Raw genomic sequence first — 18710 nt, forward strand, 5'->3', positions numbered from 1 at the left:
ATGGGATTTAATATCCATTAGCCCCAGGAAAAAGGGACTCAAGCATTCGAAGACCCAGAGAGAAGTCAGCCAGCTCCCAAAATCTGCTCTTTCCCACAGCTCCTCTCTGCTCAGTAGCAAGATTCAGACTTGAATTAAACCAGGAGCAACAGTATAAGCTTTTCTCTTCACAGTTGTTGGCCAAAAGATCTATCCCAGTCAGACTCCAGCTCAGACCCCAAGATAATTTGCTCAATTGCTGGTCTACGTAGTTATGTGCTTTTCACAGGGGTAACAGCTGGCCCTTTCACTCTGAAAACAGCTCGCCAGCACTGCACGTGGTAATACACAGACTAATTCCCCTGCGAATGCACGGCAGCCTGCCTCCTTCACAAACCCAGGGATACACCTTCACGTCCGGGCTCTATCACTTAGACACTCAAAGCCTTGAGCGCGCTCTCTGGGGAACACTCATCCTGCTGTAACATGTATGTGGAAGGGAAAGAAGGGGGGGGGTCTATTTCCAAGTATGTGACCTAACAGCCTCCAGAGAAATAATGGGACTAACACATAATCAGCGTTTCCTGTCTAAAGGGACTTCAAATAGCAATTCTAAGAACCGAGTCAGTCCATAGGAGTTATTCAGTTGAACGGGCAAAGAGATAGAGGGGTTCCCAGTTTCAGAAGAGGCAATGCCAGCTAGAGAAACATTGTTGACTGAGCATAAGCACTAAAGTATGGGTCAAATTCTTTGGTGATGTACACCCCACAACTCTATTGATCTCGTAGCAACAGATTCTTGATATAGAAAATAAATGATAGATACCTAGCTGTTCTATAGCTCTTAATCAATAGAGCGGAAAACACTTTACAAAGGGAGGTCAGTGTCATTATCACCATTTTACAGATGGAGAAACTGAGGGGCATGCTACACACACACCCACGTATCTAAAATAGATATAGTCTTGTTATTCACCAAGATGGTGTCCCCCATTTTGGGTGGAAAAGAAGTTGCTACATTTAAAAAAAAAAAAATGCATGAGTTCAAGAATACTGAACAGCAAGAATGATCTGCATTGATCAGCAAGCTCTGGAAGTTACATTTAAAGTAAGATATTGAAGATACCGCCTAGGTCTGTGGTCATGTCATGTACAATGGGACAAGCAGAATCAGGTCTGGTCTGTATCTGAATAGAAGACACAGAATTATAGAATCATAGGACTGGAAGGAACCTCGAGAGGTCATCTAGTCCAGTTCCCTGCATTGGGGCAGGACTCACTATTACCTAGACCCACCTTGACAAGCTCTCATCTAACCCTTTTTTTTTTTTTTTTTTTTTTTTTAAAAAGAACGATGAAGATTCCACAACCTCCCTAGGTAATTTGTTCCATGGCTTAACTACCTTAATAGTTAAGAAGTTTTTTCGTGATGTCAAACCTAAATCTCCCTAGCTGCTATTTAAGCCTATTACTTCTTGGCCTGTCCACAGTGGTTAAGGAGAAATTTATCACCCTCCTCTTTGTAACAACCTTTTACGTACTTGAGGTGTGTCATCGGCCTCCCCTCAGTCTTCTCTTCTCCAGACTAAGCAAACTCAATTTTTTCAGTCTTTATTCATAGGTCATGTTTTCTGGACCTTTGCTCTCTTCTGGTCTTTTTCCCAATTTCTCCACATCTTTCCAGAAGTGTGGCACGCAGAACTGGACACAATACTTCAGTTGAGGCCTTACCAGTGCTGAGTAGAATGGAAGAATTACTTCTCATGTCTTGCTTACAATACTCTTGCTAATACATCACCGAATGACGTTCGCTTTTTCCCCACAACAGCATTACACCATTGACTCACTAAGTTTGTGGTCCACTATAACCCCCATATCCTTTTTTGCAGTACTCCTTCATAGGCAGTCATTTCCCAGTTTGTATTTGTGCAGTTGATTATTCCCTCTTAAGTACAATACTTTGCATTGTCTCCAGTTTGTCAAAAAACATTTTGAATTCTAATCCTGTCCTGCCAAATATGAGCAACCCCTCCCAGCTTGGAATCATCTATAAACTTTATAAGCGTACTCTGCCATTATCCAAATCATTTATGAAGGTATTGAATCAAATCGGACCCATGACAGCTCCCTGCAGGACCCTGCTCAATATACTCTTCCAGCTTGATTGTGAACCATTGATAACTAGTCTGAGTATGCTTTTCCAACCAGTGGTCCACCCACCTCATAGTAGGTTCATCTAGGCTATATTTTTCTAGTTTGTTTATGGGAAGGCCACATGAGATAGTATCAAAAGGTCTTATTAAAGTCGAGATGCATCACATCTATCACTTCCCCCACCCCCATCCACAAGGCTTGTTACCTTGTCAAAAAAGGATATTAGGTTGGTCTGACAGGATTTGTTCTTGACATCCCACAAACCCCCTGAAGTGGTACAGAAAGGGCATCAATAGAGCTCAGTCTGAAATAATGCCCCAGCATGGCATCACCAGACATCGTGTTGGAATCGGCGCTTCCCTGCCCCCAGGGTTGGGTGCGGTGCAGGGGGGCCGAGGTAGAAGTTAAGCTCTTGTCAATGGGTTAACAGCACTTTTCACAAGGGCTTGGGCCCCATTGTCCTTGCCGAGTTCTAAAAATCAGGTACTTTCATTCTGGCACTTAAATGCCCCCTGCAGTGTCAAAGGGCCCATCTTCTCAGCCTGAGCTATGCTGTCTGCTGCCATGCAATGCTGTTGCGCCTGCATTCCCCAGAAGCAGGACACCTGAGAGAGGCTGCTGCTCAGTCATTGGGAGAGAGACTAGTAGGACTAGACTATATTTTGGGAACATTTGCTGGGACGGTGAAGTAGCTGTCAGAAAGGCAGATTGTCCTGGCCACTGTCTAAAACCTCTGGGCTTCCCAGATGCACTATACCCCCAGTATCTGCTGTGCACTTGACAACAATACACTGTGCTACTCGAGAGCTTGAATGTCCCATGTATCCCTTGCTGAATGAGCAATAGCAAACACCAGCCTTGCCAGTATTCGCCCAGGCCTCTGAGGTCATTTGACTTGCTCTGTGCCACTTGCCACCCTGCAAGCACTTGGCTTTAGCAGTGGCAGTACTGTGGCATCTGTGTTTCCAGTTGAAATGAAGCACTAAATGATGAGCATCTGCATTTGAACCAGGAGATTGCTTCCATAGGTTCTGGAACGAGGGGTGCAGCAGCACCCCTCCACTTGAAGTAGCGATAACAGCCCAAGTACATGCTTTCCGCCTTCAGCTCCCCTCGCCTCTACAAACATTGTTCTAGCACCACTGTTTGCTTCCGGATCCTGTGAAGTGAGTGGCGAGTTCTGGAATTGAAAGGTTGGGAAACAGCCCCAAGGGACTGTGGGATAGCATTGGCCAACTCTCCAGACCCGAGTCTGGCGACCCAGAGTTGAGCTGTATCCATACTGCAAAATGCCTGGGTTCTGACCCGGCTCAGAATCTCCCCCTTAGCAGGCCCAAATCCAGGGGGTTCTTGGCCCAAGTCAGACTATTTTCTGTGTAGATGGAAGGGGCTTGGGCTAAAACCGGAGTCAGCACCAGAGTTTACAATGCAGTGTAGATATACCCATGGAGGCCCCAACCGAGATCCGGACCCTGCTGCACTAGGCACTGTACATGCACATAGTGGTTTGGGACGGTCTCTTACTTGCAACATAAACAAGACCCAGGATGTATTACTCCATTTTACCATGGAGTATCTGAGGTTAAAGCCATTTGCCCAAGGTCACACAGGAAGTCAGTGCCAGAACCAGGATCTCCCAAGTCTCCATCCAGTGTCTTAACCATGAGACCATCCTTCTCTACCAGCCTTTGGGGAAAGCCTGTCCTAGTTAGGGCACTGACTGCTCTGAAGTGATAAACCTATTGCAGCCCTTGGCGCCTTAACACATTCATCACACAGGGGGAGGGCCAAACGTCAGGTGCCACCAGCTTCGATGGGAGTTGCGCTCAGCTGATGGGATGGCTGGACCCCAGGGAATCGTTTACTGACGCAACCCAAACAGGCGACTTTATTCACTTAAAGAGAGATGCATGGGATATTAATGGATACGCACATCAGGTGCGCCCACCAGGCCCATCTGTCCTTTGGTGTCACAACAGCTAGGCACCCGCAGTGACACGCATAAGATGCAAATGGCATGGCTCAGATGGAGAAAGGTTATAGCAGAGAGCTCTGCTGAGAGAAAAGCCAACAGCAAAGACAGCACCAAAGCAATGCAGGCCTCCAAGCTAAATAGAGAGTCTAGGGAGAGGTGGGAACAGGGTAGCTCATCCCATCCGAGCCAAGATGACAACGCTCACACAAAAGAAACACAGCTGCCAGCTTCCCAGGAGCGAGCGAGTCGATAGCAAGAAGCAACACGCCCCAAGCTGCTATACAGATACTTCCCTGTCAAATCCTGGGCACTGGTCCAAAACTTGTACAAGAAGGAAAAGAAACGTAGCATCTGAACGGGTGACAGGAAACGGATGAAACCTCCGTCTGGCCACACTGACATCTGTCTGGAAGCAGGATCGCTAATGAAATGCCCCCCTCAGCTGTCACTGAAGAATTGAGAGACGCCTTCTTCTTTGGCAGGAGTTGCTTTTGCTAGTGAACCTCCCATCGTGGACATGGGGGGAATGAAAGCTTGGCCAGATTTGGCTCATTACTTGTAAACAATAAGATGAAATGGTTGTATCAAGACACAGCTGTGAGAAATAGAAAAAAAGCCAGAGCTGTGCTGCTATCTGCCTAATGGTTTTCTCCATTCCCCTACCACCACTCCAATCAAATCTACCCATGCTTCCTTCTTATAACTACAGATGGGCCCCCATCACTGCTTGGTCTGCTGTTACACTCCTTTTACATCAATTTATTATTCATGGCAAGGGAAAATGGATAAATCCATGCTACCTCTGTGGCCACTGAGACAGAAATACAATTCAGCATGAGGGCACCATCTAACGCCTACAGCCAAAACCAATGTACATGCAAATCAGGAGTCAAGTCACCTTGACTGGCAACATGTGTCTAGGGAGTGGAGGTAAAAATGGCTTCTGAAATGCTAGATGCCGGAGACCAGAAGGTGGGGAAACCTCCCAGGGGTAACCAGAGACAATAGTCTTTGTATGTGGCACAAAGACTGTGGGCTTTGCCCCAGATGGTATTCTTGATCAAACATTCCCATGGAAATGATGCAACTTCTCACTGATAGGGTCACAAGCTCTGACAACTAGAATTGGATAAGCAGGTCAGAGGAGGGATAAAGAGACTTCTCTATGCAGCAGGGAGATGCAGTCAGACTGACCAGGAAACAGAGGGGATTTATTTCTAGATTGTCTTTGTTTTAACTCTGTAACTAAACTAAGGGGAGCCTACCTCATTGGGCTTTGCCTAGTAGTCACAGGAGTGTGATATACAGACAGTTTCTTTACTGTTTTCTCTGTTTAAAAAGACTCCTGCTGTATTGGATAATTTTGCACAGAGCATCCCAAAAGAGACAAGAATCCCTCAACCTCCAGAGAATGGTACTAAAGGACACAGAGTTTTTGGAGGCTCATTCCAGCCTCACGGTCTCAGACAGGGCATGGACAGAGGTGTCTCTGCCATTAAGGTGTACTGCACAAGGCTGAAGCCAGGGATCACTGGGAAGAAGCCGAAAGACCAAGGAGGAGATGTCAGCCAGCAGGGGTGTGAGTGTAGAGTCCAGTATTGTCAGATTCACAGATTTTCAGGCTAGACGGGGCCATTCTGATCATCTAGTCTGATGTCCTTTATAACACAGGCCATAGACCTTCCCCACAAAAACGTCCAATCCTGATTTAAAATGGTCAGTGATGAGGAATCCACCATGACCCTTGGCAAGCTGTTGCAATGGTTAATTATTCTCAGTTTAAACATATGCGCTTTATTTCCAGTCTGAATTTGTCTAGCTTCAACTTCTAGCCATTGCATTGTGTTCGACCTCTCTCTGCTACACTGAAGAGCACGTTATTAAATATGTATTCCCTATATAGGTACATATAAGCCGTAATTAAGTCATTCCTTAACATTCTCTTTTTTAAGCTAAATACATTGAGCTTTTGAGTCTATCGCTAAAAGATTAGAAAACATGCCTTATAATCAATCATTCTCATGGCTCATCTCTGACTCCCTTTCCAACGTAACCACATCCTTTTTGAATTGCAGGCACCAGAACTGGAGACGGTATTCCAGCAGTGGTTGCACCAGTGCCAAATACAGAGGTAAAATACCGCTGCCCTCCCCCACCCCACTCCAATCTGGACAGACAGTTTTCTTCTGTTCTAGTCCATGTCCTGGGAGCATGGGCCAGCAATTGGGCAGTAGGGTTACCAGCTTTCTAATTGCAGAAAACTTACCCCCCCCCCATGCCCTGCGGCCCTACCCTTGCCCCACCCCCTCTCCGAGAGCCCACCTCTACTCACTCCCTTCCCCACCCTGACTCACTTTCATTGGGCTGGGGCAGGGGGTTGGAATGGGGTGAGGGCTCCAGCTGGGGGTGTGGGCTCCAGGGTGGGGCCAGAAATGAAGGGTTAGGGTGCGGGAGGGGGCTCTGGGCTGCGAGGTGCAGGAGGGGGCACACTGGGATGAAGCAGAGGGGTTCAGAGTGTGGGAGCGGGCTCAGGGCTGGGGTGCAGGCTCCAGGAGGGGGCTCAGGGCTGAGGTTGGGGTGCAGGAGGGGTGCAGACTCCGGGAGGAAGTTTGAGGGCAGGAGAGTGTTCCAACCTGGGGCAGGGGATGGGGAGGGCGGGAAGGGGTTCAGACTCCAGCCAGGCGGTGCTTACCTCAGGCACCTCCCGGTCCACAGTGCAACGTGGATAAGGCAGGTTCCCTGCCTGACCTGGCTCCGCACAGCTCTCGGAAGTGGACAGCACGTCCAGCTCCTAGGCACAGGGGCAGCCAGGTAGCGCCGCACGGTGCATGCTGTCTGAGCCCACAGGCGCCACCCCTGCAGCTCCCATTGTCTACGGTTCCCGGCCAATGGGAACTGGGAGCCAGTGCTCAGGGTGGGGGCAGCACACGGAGCTTTGTTGGTCACCCCTGCGCCTAGGGGCTGCTTCTGGGAGCTGCGTGGAGCCAGGCCACACATGGAGCCTGCCTTAGCCCCGATGCGCCGCCGACCGGACTTTTAACGGCCTGGTCAGCGGTGCTAACCTTTTCAACCAGGTGTTCCAATCAAAAACCAGATGCCTGGCAATCCTATTGGGCGGTTACTTCCCAGAGAGGCAGCTCCTAACTGAGATCTTAAGTGTCAGTAACCACAAACCATTTCAGTGCCAAAGTTTCTGACATTTTTAAATTTAGTGCTGTAGTGGTGTGGGTCCCAGGACATTAGAGACAGAAAGTGGGTGAGGTAACATTGGACCAACTTCTGTTGGTGAGAGACACAAGCTTTTGAGCTTACACAGAGCTCTTCTTCATGTCACTAAAGACTGAAGAGACCTGAAGATCTCTGTGTAAGCTCAAAAGCTTGTCTCTCTCACCAACAGAAGTTGGTCCAATAAAAGGTATTACCTCACCCACCTTGTCTCTCATTTTTAAAATTTATGCATTTTTAATTTAAGCTTTTCTCTTGCCAATCATTCCAGTGCTATTCTGCACTTTCCTCAAATATGCAGCCAGAACAATTCAGGCTAATAGTCTTCAGGCTATTAGAAAAATTATTTAAGACAGAAAACCATCCAGCCAAGTTAGAATGTCACAAAACTGAACACAAAAAAAAACACCCCACCACACACACACTCTGGGTTTATATTTGCTAGAATTTTCATAGATAAACATCAATTTTATACCATTTTTCTTTTCAGTGAGTATGCCTAGTTAATTAGTAGCTTTACAAGTGTGTAGATAGGATGTTGATCCAATAACATGATGGATTATTTGTTAGCAGTGCACCTTCATTCACATTTTTAAAAGGAAGAATGGGCAAGAATTTGGCAAGTTTTTTTAAAAAACTGTATTTAAAGGAGGTTAACATGCACTCTTAAGAGGAATGGAGCACAAAAAAAAAAAGAGGCAGGTCTGGGAAATTTAAAAACCTCAGCAGAAGTTTGGTCACAAGAATGTAAAATATAAAATGTCCCACGTAAGGCAGTCATTGAAATAAGACCAAACAAACACCAAACCACATAAATGAAAATTGAGTAAGACTGACCAGTGGCCAAATGAAAACGGAGAACCAAGAGCATTAACAGCAAGGTGAAAAATTAAAATTCCCAACGAATACTATCATAGGTGAAGCTCAGTATTTGATGGATGCTTTTCGAAGAGGGTGGAACTATATTCTGCCTACATTACAGGGGCGGCTCCAGGCACCAGCACGCCAAGCGCATGCCTGGGGCGGCAAGCCACAGGGGGCGCTCTGCCGGTTGCTGCGAGGGCGGCAGGCAGGTTGCCTTCGGCGGCTGGTCCCGTGGCTTTGGTGGACCTCCCGCAGGCGTGCCGCCAAATCCGCGGGACTGCGGACCTCTCGCAGGCAAACCGCCGAAAGCAGCCTGCCTGCCATGCTTGGGGCGGCAAAATACCTAGAGCCTCCCCTGCTACATTACCATCGAGACATTTCTTTACTAAACTTGAGATTATCTCAAACCCTGTTCTGTAGTTGGTAACAAAGTGGCGATAAATAATCCCATTCACTTTGTTGGCTAATTTAATGCTGCGGATGGCCAGGCAGCACAATAGATTACTAGAATTGTCTAGCAGGTAGGACAAAGACCTGGAAGTCAAGAAGCCTTATGCAAGTCACGGCCTCTGTGCTGAGGTTTCTGATCTGTGAAGTGGGGATATTGGACACCACACCTCTGTAAAGGTCCCTGAGACCTGCGGATGAAGAGTACCTTATGAGAGCTCAAATTTGTAAGGTGCTCTGAAGTCAATGGGAATTACGAGCTCCGAGCACCTTGCAAGATCTGGCTCCCAGCATCAAGTACTTTTATTATCCCTGCATTATTAGCCCATAATCTCTGGGAACCCACCAGGATGAAATCCAATCCTGGCACAGGTTTGACATGACAATGAGTTTGGCGGCCTTATCTTAGTCCCTCATTGGCTCTGGTGCACATCAAAAAGCCCTGCAGCGGGTCAGCGCACTTGGGGTTCTTGGAGAGCCAGAGTAGTGATATTTCAGGTCAGTAATGCCAGGTGACTCAATAAAACTGTATGAGGAAGCTCACACAGCTAAATGCCACACAGAGCAAAGCTACAGACATAGGGTAGGGTACCAATATCAGTTATACCAGTATAAATCAAGAGCAACTCCTTTAACTTCAATGAGTTACTTTCAATTTATACTGGGTCAACTAAGATCAGAATCCAGTCCCATACAGCCCAATCCTACATGTTTTGCTTAGCCCAGATACCCATTAACTGAATCAGAAGTTCAGGGCCCAGTCCGCAGTTTGAATATACAACACGAGATGTTAAGGGCTTTTACCTCACTAAGTTGGCACAAGGTCCTGGCCACCGGCAGCTCTGATAAACCCTCTGGATCACAGTCTCCGAGCCATTCTGCACTTGGCAGGAAACTGTCCGCGTAACTGTGTAGTGACACCAGTGCCTGCAAAGAAAAAGGACACTTTAAATCCCCGTAGTGCAGCGAGCTGAGTAACATACATCAGTCTGCTGCCAGCTATGTTTACTCAAATATTTGCAATCCTCAAAATGTTGTCTCAAGGAAATCTTCTGCGTCAGCTAATCAAAGAAATTAGAGACAGAAGAAACCTAATACGACATTTTGTCTGTTCCTCAGAGGCCAGAATCTCCTACAGTGCATTATCTGGTCTCCTTTCAGACATTTCAGTCTTTCCAATAGTCTCCCAAAGATTCAGCTTAAATTTTACTTGCCAGAAGTAATGGGATGAAATTAAGGCATTATTCCCCGCGACTCCCTTCCACTCCGAACAATTCCTTGCACTTTGGGTGTTTAACATTTTCAGATAGTTGTGTGTTTACTATTAACTTTCTGCAAGGTGCTGCACAGACACTGTTGCTGACCCCAAAGAGTGTACAATCTAAAGAGGCAAGACAAAGGTAGCATGATACCACTTTAAAGATGGGAAACTGAGGCAGAGAGAGATTAAGTCATACAGAAAGCCTGTGGCATAGCCAGGAATTGAAACTGGGGCTCCCAAGTCCCAGTCCAGTGGTTTGACAAGAGCATCCTTCCTGTCCTCTAGATAATTGCTTTCAATCTTAGTGAATATAATTGTTATTCAGCTGTTCCCCACTCAAAGAAAAAACAAATCTCATTAAGGGGTGTTTAGATCCAGCCAGGCAGCCTCCCTTTTGCAAGCACAATCTACACTCGCCAAACCTGTGCCCACATTTTTGCTCTTGTATCTGAACAGAGGCAGTGGATGAGTCCTCACATTCCTACCTGACCAGAGTGCAAAAATCAGGGAGAGCAGTGGGAGGCGTCCAAATTGAGCCTAAGGGTAACCTTCAGGCTCAAAATACAGGAGGGAGCTTTGCAGGCACAAGACGCCCACAAAAGGATCCTGGGCCTCAGTATTTAAGATAGCAGGTGCCCTTCAAAAAAAAAAGTATTGTTCATGGCCATCAGCTTTTGAGGAACAAGAAGGATGGTGCCTTCGGATGTTTTACCCTGGGGGGATTGCAGTGTTGTCACTGCACCAACATAGTTGTACTGATGCAAACACTTAAAGTAGATGCGCTCCACTGATGTTAAGCGAGACTTCTTCCAGCATGGCTTACCCAGGTTTCAAACTCTAGTGCGGGATCAGCACCTGTACAGCTACACCAGAGCGAAGCACCCAGTGTAGCCAATCCTTCCTTCTGTAGGTACGACAAGGGTCCCCAACCTCGTTTGCTTGAATTGCCCTACCCCTGTGCACATAGGTGCACTCCCTCCTGCAACCTACTCTTCCCTGTTCCCATTCTCTGGCCAGTCTCTCTCGCCTGCCTTTCCTTTGTCCTTTTCAGCTTCTGTTCTTTCCTCCCGCCTCTGCTTTCTAATTTATTTCCTGTTGTTGATCCTCCTGCCATCTCTCCAGGAGGCTCCATGATCTTCAAAGCGAGGGGGAGACTCGCCCCTGTAGCTCCACAGGGCTGGGATGAATGCATTCGAAGAGCTACATCAAGTGCTGCAGGATCAGAGCAGAGAATCAGTCGTCCGACCCCACAGCTACAAACAGGGCTGGCAGCTGCTGTGGGAACAGGGAAGGGAGGGAGTGGCTTTCAAACAGCTGCCACTGCTTCACCTGCAGCCATGGGAGCCCATAAACAGCGGCGATCCAAAACCCACGCAGCTTTTCTTGCCGATGTTGCTCCCTTTGACTCTGAGCTAGCATGCCACCCGCCCCCCCCTTAGGGTGACCAGATGTCCTGATTTTATAGGGACAGTCCTGATATTCAGGGCTTTGTCTTATATAGGCACCTATTACTCCCCTTCATCCCTGTCCCAATTTTTCACACTTGCTGTCTGGTCACCCTCCCCGCACCTCAAGGGAACCCACTGTGACATTTCACTCCATATTCTTTATGAAAATAAGCTTATGATATGAATAGGACATAACTGAGATGTACTTTATGCAAGATGGCTCATGTAAGATATCATTGGAAAGGTTATCAGTTACTGAATGTGATTGGGGGTTGGACTAGATGACCTCCTGAGGTCCCTTCCAACCCTGAGATTCTATGATTATCCACTTTGTATGCCTGTGGCATTTCTGTATCTGAAGTTAAGCATATTGACTATGCATTTGTATTTCAACTATGCTACTTTGGGTGTCACCCCCAACCAGCCCATTAGCAAAGACAATGGACTGTGAAAGAGCTTAATCTTCCTGAGAACTCCAGACAGCCTACGAGTAATGGCTGCCACAGCCCTGCAGAGACATGGGTCTGAGTCACCTGGGATTGAACCCACCCCCTGGAATGCCAGTGTTCTTCCACTGGGAGACAAAGGGTTCCCACCCTACACAAGAAGGCAGGGGAGCGACATCATCGTGGTTCTCTTCTGCCTCCCCACCCAAAGAGACACTGAAAAACACCTGGAAGCAAGAACTGCACTGAGGGGAGAAGGGTTGAACCCAGGCTGGGAGGGCATCCAGTCTGTGAGTGGAAATACCTGAAACCTCCAGCTGCAGGCCAGTGCAGCTGCCTTTCAAGACTTTCTATAATCTACCTGTGACAATATTTAGGGTGAGCAATTACTGTTTGGAACCAATTTCTTTAGTGAAAGAAGCTTAGGATGCGTGTTTTGTTTTATTTGCTTAGTAATTTGCTTTGTTATGTTTGCTCTCTCTTTAGACACTTAAAATTCACCTTTTGTAGTTAGTAAACTTATTTCTTGTTTATAGTATAACCCCATTTGTGCAATTCATAATTGTGGGGGAGGGTAAGAGGCTGTGAATACCTTCCTCCACATTGAGCGGGGAGGCAGATTTCATAATTTACCATTGGGTCTGCACTCCAAGGGAGGTGGACACCTGAATGCTGGGGCAAGTCCCTTAAACTGAGGCTTCCCAGAGCTGATCTGGGTCATTCTGCAGCTGGGTGTGGCCCTGCCTGCATGTGTGCTGGAGGAGGCTTGATAGCCTGGCTCAGCAAGAGAGGTAAAAAAGGGGGTCCTGGCTGGCAGAACAGGTGAGCTCAGTGATATCCCAACACGTCAGGTGGCACCTTAAGGGGTCCAACCCATCACACCCACGTGTTACAAGCCTGGGAAATACTTGGGATGTGACTAAGTGATGTGCGGGAATTGGAGAGCCATTTCTCTCAGAGTTTTATTAGTATTCTGCAGTATTTTTCAGGCCTATTTTTATCGCTTGACTCAGATGGGTATTAATGTGAGCTCATGCCATTAGGTCCTCTCTCTAGAGGCTGGAAAACAGTTGACGCTGCAGGACTCCACTGTGGGAAAAGGCCTACAGTAGTTTCACCGCTCCAGCTGTCACTTTGGGGGATTCTTGCCAAGCAACCTTGGGCAGAGGAATCAGGAGAACCTAAGTAGGAAACTATGTTAAAGATTTAAATGAAGAGATAATACTTGTTTGCATTGCCATATGCGGTACAATCCCACATCACAGAATGAAGATTTTGATGGCCGTAAAACAAGCAAGATTATCAGTGCTGCGTCATTTATTCATATGCCCAGATCTCTTTTATAGGAGCAACTCAGCTTTGACCACATCGGGCTGTAACGTTTAAAGATACAAAGCATGTAGCTTGCAAAGATGATGTTCCAACTGAATTCCAGTGAACGTCTGGGGAGAAGAGACATCCTGCTTCGTACAAATACACAATACTAATATCTGGGCTCTGGATCCAAACTCCATAACATCCAAATGGCATTGCTACCCTCTGAATCATGCTTTAAGTCAGGGTTTCCTACATAGGGAATTGAACTGCAAGACGGAAAAATGTTAATGAAAGCTCCAATCATCCTCTGAAGATATTTGATCCTTTAATGGGCTGTGAACAGCTTCCATGAGTTAAGATTAAGGAGAAAGAAAGAGGGAGCATGTAACAAAGATGGGGTGGGGAGAGGACTGGAGAAAGGAGTTGGTTTCAGATTGGACTAGAAAATACACATTATACTGTGGTTAGCTCCATTTCAGCTCTCAGCCTTAATGGCAGGATTTGCTGAAGGACTGCAGGACAGGGTTCTCTGTTCTGGGGCATTATCACCACATGTACAGCAAAGCACCAAGAGTTTCCATTTGAGTGCAAGAAAGGTATGGCTGTGTAGTGCTTCCCCCATGTACGTGTTTAGCACGGCACTTGCAGTTAATCGTACAATCCCCACACACAGCTGTCCAAACCACCATATGAACACACGCTTCATGTCATGCAAAGCAAGTGTGCAAAATAGAAGGAGGGAGCGAAAGAAAAAAACAAATACATTTCCCCAAATCATCAGGCACCATAAAAGGCTTCTCATTAATATTCAACAAGGAAAAATGGTTCCTAGCCCTGGGAGAAAGGAGACATTGCACTACGCAGCAATCTGCTACAGATGAAGACTGAACATTACTGACAAATGGACACAAGGGAACAAGCCAAAAAACGCACTATGTAGCCTTATCCTGGGCAGATCTTCTTTATCACACACCTCCTGTAGCTCAGGGTTTCTCCTTAGACTTGAGCACACTTTTCTGGTTTGCCCTGCCAATAAAGGCTCGTTGAATTGACGACTCTCCGTTATAGGCAATATCCCTATAGTTATAAACCTCCCCCCCAACTCCCTCTGAACTTTCTTCTATTGATTTCAATGAGCCCAGGAGAACAGATTGGAAGAGAAAAATGCTTCTGTTACGTTGCAGAGGTGTTTAACTGAAATGACAGTGAGTTTGATTCTCCCCACACGGCTTTTATGTTACTATAACTCTGACTTCAGTGGACTTACTCCTGTTTCACTCTGAGAGAAACAAATCCAACTCCCTTTTGTGTTTCTTTTTCACTTGCCTGGACAAAGGGTTTCTCTGTAGCACACCAGAGAAGCTCATGACTTCATGGAGACTGAAATCCAATACATCGGATGACAGCATGGGATCTTGGTATTCCCAAGGGCACAACATGGGTGGAGAAAAATGCAGGCTCTGGAAATGGATGGGTAACATGCTAGAAAGGAGGTGGTACTAGGCCACCTTGGTGCAAAAAGCAACAGCAGCCATTTGGATCTGTCATTTAAAAAAAGATTAAAGACCAACCAATATTGCCTTCTGCCTTTGGCTAGTTTACAGCCAGACCCAAACACTGCATTTTGGGCCCCCCTAAGGAATATTGTCCCCTTACTTTAGGAACCAAACTATTTAGCACAGCTAGGTGGCAATGGATGGATTGTAGATGTGTATTGTGAAGTAAAACTGTTTTCTATGGGCCATGTCTTTAAGAATACAGTGAGGAACCCCAGTCTGTATTCAGGGCACTTCTTGTGGATTAGTCAAAAATGGCTGCAATTAGAGTGCATTTCCCACACATGCATGCACCCACACATGCATGCACCCACACATGCATGCACCCACACGAGAGAATAGCGTGTGAGCGCGGGCCTGCTTTTCGGGGGAGATTTTCAGGCAAGAATGGCAGCTTGGTACTTACCCAGGTCAATGGGAATTTGGCTTTGAATCATCACTGGTGGCCATGAAAACCTGGGCAAGGGTGTTTAGGGTGACCCGACCACACAAAGGGAGAGTAGCCTGACACTGCTTACAGCTGATCGGCTTAGCCCTTGAACTCCAGCGGTAAAGGCCTGTGCTTTCATGGGAATTGGAATGGGATCACTTGCATTAACTTACTGCAAAGTGAATTGGTGCCTGGAAAAGCTTTTCAATTAAGAATTATTTTCCCAGTAAGTAAGTTGATCTATGTGGGCTCAAGCATATCAGTTAAAGAGAAAATGTTTATCCCTGAGTATTTTACCGTGGACTAGAAGAAGAGAGTCATGATAAAACGACAAGAACCCATCTAGATCACTGTCGGGCCTACCAGAATGATAACATCTAGAATTTAGGGGCCATGTGCTATAGTAGTGCAATGACTTTAAGACCTAAGGAGAGATTTCTCCTTTCAAAGCCACAGTCTCAGTAGGAACAGTCCCCAGAGTGTGAGCAGGCATTGCAGTGCCTCAGACTAAAAGTGATGAAAGACCTCAGTCTTTGCTTACACACAGACGATAAATGACCCTTTACATTATAGACAGATGCTAGTAAGAAAGGTTTAGGAGTTTTACTGGCAGAGGTCCAGGATGACAGAGAACGTGTTATTGCTTATGCAAAGAGGAGACTCAAGCCAAGTAAATGTAATGACCCAAATTACAGCTCCTTTAAGGATGGAGCTGCTAGATCTTAAATGTGTCCATCGTTGATATGTTTAGCAAAATGCCTTACAGAATTTATACTCCACTGAATAGTTTAGAGTAGTGGCTCTCCAGCTTTTCCATTCTGCACGCCACTTCACGAGAAACACTCTCCACCCACCCTAATTTAATTCTTGAAAAATGTTCCATTCTGCAGACCACCAGGAAGGCTTCCATGGACGGCTGGGGGAACTGTAGACTGTAGTTTGTTAGCCATTGATTTAGAAAACTCAAGCTTGGGGCCATAGAGTAGAGTGTGTTGTTTCTCAATCCTAGCCGACAACATTAGAGAGACGCCATTAGACATCCTAGGAGATTTACAAAAACAACCAGGAGCATGGTGACATCTTAAAAAGACTTAACATTTATTTGGGCATGAATTTACATGGGAAAAAAACCTCACTTCTTCAGCTGCATGGAGTGAAGATTACAGATACAGGCATAGATATACTAGCACATGAAGAGAAAGGAGTTGCCTTACAAGTGGAGAACCAGTGTTGACAAGGCCAATTCAGTCAGGGTGGATGTGATCCACTCCCAATAATTGACGAGGAGGTGTCAATACCCAGAGAGGTAGAATTGCTTTTGTAGTGAGCCAGTCACTCCCAGTCCCTATTCAAGCCCAAATCAATGGTGTCAAGTTTGCAAATGAATTGTAGCTCTGCAGTTGCTCTTTGAAATCTATTTTTGAAGGTTTTTTTGTTGAAGGATGGCTACTTTTAAATCTGCTATTGAATGTCCAGGGAGATTGACGTGTTCTACAAGTGTGCCAGTATCTATGCCAGTATCTAATTTTCACTCCAAAGAAGTGGGGTTTTTTACCCACGAAAGCTCCTGCCCAAATAAATCTGTTAGTCTTTAAGGTGCCACCGGACTTCTCATTGTTTTTGTGGCTACAGACTAACACGGCTCCCCCTCTGATACTTAGGAGATTTACGGTGTAGAGTGGGAAGATGAGGGAGGGCTACAAACATGTTAGCTCAGACATTCCAGGATGTCAAGTGGTAGCAAACTCAACTCTGTTCAAGCCTGTTTGGGCAGAGACCTGTTAGGAGGTTCAATAGTGTTAACAGGCTGGAGGCTTTTGCCTAACACACCCTGTTAGCAGATGCCCAGAAAGGGTTAAATGGATTCTGTTGTCTCACTAAGGCAGATGACTCATTACCCCACCTGGACATAAGGGAGATGACAGAGAGGCTGACTGACTATCTAGGGTGTGGGCTGAGCAGTCCTGAGGGAGGAACTCAAAGAGCAGCCAACCCTGGACAGAAGGCTTGAGCTGCACTTCATTATTGTCAATTTCTGTATTAATAAAGCCAGACACACGGAAGGGGGTAAAGCTTTTGACCGTGGCATAGAGCAGGTTGGGAAAGCCATCTCTTTAGAACCCCTGTTTGGATGAAAAACCTCAGGCAAGAGTCTCTAGGGTCATATTTCTTCCTAAAATTTCTGCACAGCCAGCAATCCTGCAATAAGAGAGAACAGAAGGGACAACAGAGGGAGGGAGAATCAGAGGTAACACAAGTGCAGCTGTCTAAGACATTCTGACCTCCAAAAGAGGCCATATACCCAGCTCTCAACAGCAAATTAACGACTAGTTTAATTGTATTGGCTTGGAGTAACCAAAAAGCTATTTCACTGGGGGGGAAGGGAGTGAAGACAGATAGGAGAGAGACAAATGAACAATACAAAAAAGCAAGGAGGTTTGCAAATATACAGTTTTTTAAACCCACTGCCCTAGAATAAATATTTGCAAATACTTAACTTTTTCCATTTTAAGCACAACTAAAGACTGTACGGCTAAAGCAAACAAGAAGTCCCGTCCACAGCAGCAAACGTAGATTGGTTTAGTCTATGAAACAATACGAACTCAGCCTCCGAGTTTAATCCAGCCTCAGGTTTTAGTCAAAAGGCTACAGCTTAGAACTGAAAGCAGTTACGTTCTTACTTAGTCCCCCTTTTCGCTGGGGAACCATGCTTCAATTTCATAATTGGAAACTGAAATAGTACCATGTCCCTTAAAAAAAAATAAAAAGAAAGAAAGACTACAGTATGCAGTACGCAGGACCTTCTGTCTCATGTACTCAGCAAACTGGATAATGTAGACACAAGCGCCAGTGACAACTGGATAACACCCTTAAACAATGTGACCAGTTCACACTAGTCCAATGCACTGCACTTTCAAACAGTCCTAGAAGCTAGACCATTTATCTTGGTGCAGAGCCAAGTGAAAGGAGATATCACGGCTTCTGTGCCACCCACCCACAAGCAGCACATACATGGTACATGCAATACAAGAAGTCAGGCATTACTGATCAGTCAGCTAGACTGGGCTGAGACAGAGGAAAGCAGCAAAATATCTTGTAATTGTATCTGTTCTAGAAGGATGGTTTTTACCAACACCTGTCTTGTGAATTTGGACAAAAGTTGATTGCACCCTACTGAGCCTCTGCTACAAAGTTGGTGTTTCTGTTGCTTGTAGGTTGCCCTATAGCTTTTAGCTGTGTAAACAACTGCACTGAATTATCTTTTTGTTTTCATAAGGATAACAAACTGTATGTTATACTTAGCATAGAGCAACATTTAGGGCGCAGAAAACAGTAGGAGTGTTTTGAGAAGTAGAGAGACTTTCCTGCGTTTCCTCATAACATTTTTCACTGGCGCGATCAATTTCCCTGCAATACTGGAAAGGAATTTCAATAAAAATCAAAGGTCGCTGACTTTTAGTGAGAAAAAGATGCTGATTGACTCCAACGAAAGTAAACCATGCCCATGCTCTTTGTAAATAGCACAGTGTCCTACATGCCTTGCCAGAACAGCAATCCATACATTGCACTGCAAAGCCTACAGTTGGAAGGAGTCAGTTATTTATATA

At 45.9% G+C, this 18710-nt stretch overlaps 1 protein-coding gene across 7 annotated transcripts in view; it reads right to left on the reverse strand.

Moving 5' to 3' along the window:
• COL26A1 (collagen type XXVI alpha 1 chain) overlaps nucleotides 1-18710 on the reverse strand; it is a 219361-nt gene that overhangs the window by 177641 nt on the left and 23010 nt on the right. For all 7 annotated transcript variants that reach the window (XM_039508086.1, XM_039508083.1, XM_039508084.1 and 4 more), the window contains exon 2: nucleotides 9449-9571. In XM_039508086.1, coding sequence (XP_039364020.1) covers nucleotides 9449-9571 — 123 coding nt within the window. The remainder of the gene's footprint in view (nucleotides 1-9448; nucleotides 9572-18710) is intronic.

The sequence above is a fragment of the Mauremys reevesii genome, linkage group 20, assembly GCF_016161935.1.
Source record: "Mauremys reevesii isolate NIE-2019 linkage group 20, ASM1616193v1, whole genome shotgun sequence".
In the NCBI taxonomy this organism is placed as follows: Eukaryota; Metazoa; Chordata; order Testudines; family Geoemydidae; genus Mauremys; species Mauremys reevesii.